We start from the raw sequence: 5,531 nt of genomic DNA, 5'->3' as shown, positions 1-5,531 counted from the left end.
GGTTGACAAGACTTTGCAGCATCGCGTGGACATCGGGGGCGGTACCTCTGGATTGGCAGACCGGGGTGGTGGTTCCTCTCTTTAAGAAGGGGGACCGGAGGGTGTGTTCCAACTATCGTGGGATCACACTCCTCAGCCTTCCCGGTAAGGTTTATTCAGGTGTACTGGAGAGGAGGCTACGTCGGATAGTCGAACCTCGGATTCAGGAGGAGCAGTGTGGTTTTCGTCCTGGTCGTGGAACTGTGGACCAACTCTGTACTCTCGGCGGGGTTCTTGGGGGTGCATGGGAGTTTGCCCAGCCAGTCTACATGTGCTTTGTGGACTTGGAGAAGGCATTCGACCGTGTCCCTCGGGAAGTCCTGTGGGGAGTGCTCAGAGAGTATGGGGTATCAGACTGTCTTATTGTGGCGGTCCGTTCCCTGTACGATCAGTGCCAGAGCTTGGTTCGCATTGCCGGCAGTAAGTCGAACACATTTCCAGTGAGGGTTGGACTCCGCCAAGGCTGTCCTTTGTCACCCATTCTGTTCATAACTTTTATGGACAGAATTTCTAGGCGCAGTCAAGGCGTTGAGGGGTTCCGGTTTGGTAACCGCAGGATTAGGTCTCTGCTTTTTGCAGATGATGTGGTCCTGATGGCTTCATCTGACCGGGATCTTCAGCTCTCGCTGGATCGGTTCGCAGCCGAGTGTGAAGCGACCGGAATGAGAATCAGCACCTCCAAGTCCGAGTCCATGGTTCTCGCCCGGAAAAGGGTGGAGTGCCATCTCCGGGTTGGGGAGGAGACCCTGCCCCAAGTGGAGGAGTTCAAGTACCTAGGAGTGTTGTTCACGAGTGGGGGAAGAGTGGATCGTGAGATCGACAGGCGGATCGGTGCGGCGTCTTCAGTAATGCGGACGTTGTACCGATCCGTTGTGGTGAAGAAGGAGCTGAGCCGGAAGACAAAGCTCTCAATTTACCGGTCGATCTACGTTCCCATCCTCACCTATGGTCATGAGCTTTGGGTCATGACCGAAAGGATAAGATCACGGGTACAAGCGGCCGAAATGAGTTTCCTCCGCCGGGTGGCGGGGCTCTCCGTTAGAGATAGGGTGAGAAGCTCTGCCATCCGGGAGGGACTCAAAGTAAAGCCGCTGCTCCTCCACATCGAGAGGAGCCAGATGAGGTGGTTCGGGCATCTGGTCAGGATGCCACCCGAACGCCTCCCTAGGGAGGTGTTTAGGGCACGTCCAACCGGTAGGAGGCCACGGGGAAGACCCAGGACATGTTGGGAAGACTATGTCTCCCGGCTGGCCTGGGAACGCCTCGGGATCCCCCGGGAAGAGCTAGACGAAGTGGCTGGGGAGAGGGAAGTCTGGGTTTCCCTGCTTAGGCTGTTGCCCCCGTGACCCGACCTCGGATAAGCGGAAGATGATGGATGGATGTATTCTTGTTTCTCATTATTGTGAATGATAAGTAAAATTACAAAAAAGTGCCGCTCCAGGTCCCCTTTGAGTTATTTATTAGCTGTATAATAAATAAATGATAAATGGGTTGTACTTGTATAGTGCTTTTCTACCTTCAAGGTACTCAAAGCCCTTTGACACTACTTCCACATTAACCCATTCACACACACATTCACACACTGATGGAGGGAGCTGGCATGCAAGGTGCTAACCAGCACCCATCAGGAGCAAGGGTGAAGTGTCTTGCTCAGGACACAACGGACGTGACGAGGTTGGTACTAGGTGGGGATTGAACCGGGAACCTTTGGGTTGTGCACGGCCACTCTTCCACTGCGCCACGCCTTCCCTGTATATTATTATTAGTATATTATTTGTATAGATACATTTTAATTTCTTATGCATCCCATTTCTAGCCGAATTGATTAATTTAACTTTTATTATATTTCATGTAATTTTCACATCAAAGTTTTATCATTTTTGAATTTCTTGTTTTCAATTATATGTATCTATCTATATATTTATATAAATAGATATATACACACTCACAGATTACCTTCTTCCACATGAATTATTTATTAATTATTTTTGTTTATTATTATACCAATAATTGTATGTTATTCTTACATTAAAGTTTATTATTTGAAAGTTTCCCATGATTAATTTTATATATTTTTCAACATTTATAAAAATTTTACTTTTTAGTTTAACAAAAAAAATGGTCTTTACAAATGTTTTTTTTTTTCATTGATTAATAAATTTATGAAAGCATTTTATACTAATTTCCCTTTTATATTTGGACATATCTGCAATTTTGTATCAAATAATTCTGATACTACAGTATACTTTTGTAAATTATTGTGATATTTGATTTTCTTACCAAAGTTTGGTAGTAAATAATTGGCAAGTGACGATTTCCATGCATAAATAATAAAAATAACTAATCATTGGAAAGTGACAATATTCATGCATGAATAATGAAAATAATATTTGGAAAGAGACAATATTCATGCATAAATAATTGGAAAGTGAAGATATTCATGCATGAATAATGAAAATAAATAATTAGAAAGTGATTCACGCATAAATAAAAAAAAATAAAAATAAATAATTGGAAAGTGACGGTTTTCCATGCATAAATAATAAAAATAAATAATAATTGGGAAATGACGATTTTCATGCATAAATAATAAAAATAAATAATATATGGAAAGTGAAGATATTCATGCATAAAAAAATAAGGGTGTCCAAACGCCAATGCAGGGCCATTTGCAGTCTCACGGCAACAAGGCAGTGATCTCCATCACAGATAGGTGGCTCTGCTGCAGGTCTCGTTTGACGACCTCAGACGTTGTATTGTACTTCTGGCCTTGGAGACAAGGTGGTGCTAGTCTTGCCAAGGCAGGAGAGACATATCGACAGGTTTCATTTTGACGCTTTTGCAGCCTTTTTAGCGCACGTTAGCTTGCCAGTGTGTTGCTTGTGGACAAAGGTCAGACACAAAAAGTGGAGGAAGTAGAACATGCGTGCTTCCGTGCAGGAAATAATGAAATCAAAAAATGTGGCAGGAGGCGAGTAGTTGCTTCCTGCAGGGGAAGCTGCACGCTCTCCACACAGAAGCTTCTTCTGTGGCTTGATTTAAGCTTTCATGTAATCATCTTTTCCACTTCCAGCAGCATTTAGGAGTGTGTGTGTTGCTGCAGGACCAATAGGAGGACAAAGCTTTAATCTGTTTACGTCCCAAAGTTTTTAATCCTCTCTGCACACAGACTTCTTCGATCAAATAAACACATTGACAACGTGATTTTATTTTTTCATTCATGTTTAGGTCCGCCCCGCAGGACAAACGTAATGTTTAGCTTCTGCTCACACTCATTTTTCAACACTTCTCCTCCCATAGGAAATAATAGAAGTGGAATCATCTGTTCTCTGGTCAAGCTGTGGCCTTCATTATCGCTAGAAAGTGTAAAAAGAAGTGAGGCCTTGTAAAGAATACACACACTGACCATTTGACCTACATTCATTTTTTTTAGCAGTTAAAATGAGAATGACATAATAAACCTGATTTTGTATAAAACTGATGGCAGCTGACATGTAAAAAGCAGTAAACGTGTGTACTCACAGCGCCGTGATCCTGGACGGGAAGATCTACGCCACAGGCGGCATCCTCAGCAGCGAGGGTCCGGCGCTGGGCAACATGGAGACGTTTGACCCCTACGCCAACACGTGGACGCTGCTGCAGTCGCTGCCATGCCCGCTCTTCAGACACGGCTGCGTGGTCATCAAGAAGTACATCCAGAGCAGCTGATGCACCAACACCACGCAGTCGTGCCAAAGACACACCAGCCAGGGGTCCTCCGCTGCTTGTGAGACACGGTGTAGCTTTGGTCTGGCGCTCGTTTGAGTAGGCCAGCATCATGCCCCCCACCCCCTTCTAAAAACACCCTGTGCAGAATGTACTGGACTTGTCATGTCGGTGGTCCATCATTGCATCACCAGGCGCAGGGACCCTCTTAGTAAACCACCTTAGTTCTCCATCCTATTTACTTGTAGTCGCTGAATGTTTCAAGTCCCATTAGTTACATCTAGAGGATGGGAGGGGAAGGACTTGTATCCATGAGGACTAACATGTCAGGTGTTCCCCCTCCACCCTGCTGATCAGAGGACTACTTTGGGGGAAAAAGCACAATAATCACATGTGACTGTTATTTATCTTTTTTTTCCTTACCTCCCTTCTTTCTGCCTTGTTTGTTTTTGATACAAGCGTCATTGCAGCCCATCACCATTGTAAGTACTGTGGGTAGGTGGGCTTCTTTAAATACAGGAAGGACAAATGTATATTTTGAAAACCAGTAAGGCAATTCTGTATTAATGTTTTTTTTTCTTAAAAAAAAAAAAAGTTGTATGTCTGTAAATCTGTATCCAAAAAAAACCCCCTAACAATTATTACTAAAATCTAATCAATATAGAAAAAAATAACATTGTGTTGTCATTGTTTACAGGAACATTTTGCTTCTTTTAGTGATGAAGCAGCCACAAACCATTTATCACAGTTGTATGAACATGTTCAATATTTACCGTCAAAGCTATTCATGAAAGCCTATGGCACCTGAGTTATCACTCCTTCTGAAATAAATGTATCTAGGGTAGGGGTCTGCAAACCAAAATGTTGAAAGAGCCATACTGGACCAAGAGAAATATCATTTAAAAAATCTGTCTGGAGCCACAAAAATGTAAAGTTTTATATAAGTGTTAATATTAGCTATATTAGCCTACTATCAAAATGACTATGTGTCGCAAGCTGATGCAAATCTTCGTTAACAGATATCTTGAAATGTAAAATTTATTGTAGATATTTTTACAACATTGGAAAACATTACTAAAACATAGGCTTTTCAGAGGGTGTGATAACTTTTGGAAATGACAGGCTTAAAGTGGCCAAAGGTAAAGATGAGTGTGTTCAAGTTGAAGGAAACGGAAACTGCAACTAAAATTACATCAAATACACCTCAAATATGAGCCATAATGATGCAATATGTACATCCATACATCCATTTTCTACCATTTGTCCCGTTCGGGGTCGCGGGGGGCTGCTGGAGCCTATCTCAGCTGCATTCTGGCGGAAGGCGGTGTACACCCTGGACAAGTCGCCACCTCATCGCAGGGCCAACACAGATAGACAACATTCACACTCACATTCACACACTAGGGACCCTTTAGTGTTGCCAATCAACCTATCCCCAGGTGCATGTCTTTGGAAGTGGGAGGAAGCCGGAGTACCCGGAGGGAACCCACGCATTCACGGGGAGGACATGCAAACTCCACACAGCAAAATCCCAGGACAACTCAGGACCTTCATATTGTGAGGCACATGCACTAACCCATCCACCACCGTGCTGCTCATATGTACCGGTACATACAGCTAGCATAAATAGAATGTAAGCATCGATTAGCTGGCAGTCATTCATTGACCAAATATGCCTGATTAGCACTCCACACAAGTCAAAAACATCAACAAAGCTCACCTTTGTGCATCCACGCAGAGCATACAAAGTTTGGTGGACAAATAGAGACAAAGTAGGAGGGGCATAA

General features: G+C 43.5%; 1 protein-coding gene across 4 annotated transcripts in view; it reads left to right on the top strand.

Moving 5' to 3' along the window:
* Positions 1-4,757, top strand: part of LOC133553138 (kelch-like protein 29) — a 600,020-nt gene extending 595,263 nt beyond the window's left edge. For all 4 annotated transcript variants that reach the window (XM_061901009.1, XM_061901008.1, XM_061901007.1 and 1 more), the window contains one exon: positions 3,564-4,757. In XM_061901009.1, the coding sequence (XP_061756993.1) occupies positions 3,564-3,747 (184 nt within the window). In that variant the 3' untranslated portion in view covers positions 3,748-4,757. The remainder of the gene's footprint in view (positions 1-3,563) is intronic.
* Positions 4,758-5,531: the final 774 nt, after the last annotated feature.

Source organism: Nerophis ophidion, linkage group LG05 (assembly GCF_033978795.1).
Source record: "Nerophis ophidion isolate RoL-2023_Sa linkage group LG05, RoL_Noph_v1.0, whole genome shotgun sequence".
NCBI classification, from domain to species: Eukaryota; Metazoa; Chordata; class Actinopteri; order Syngnathiformes; family Syngnathidae; genus Nerophis; species Nerophis ophidion.
This window is presented reverse-complemented; position numbering and strand designations above follow the sequence as displayed.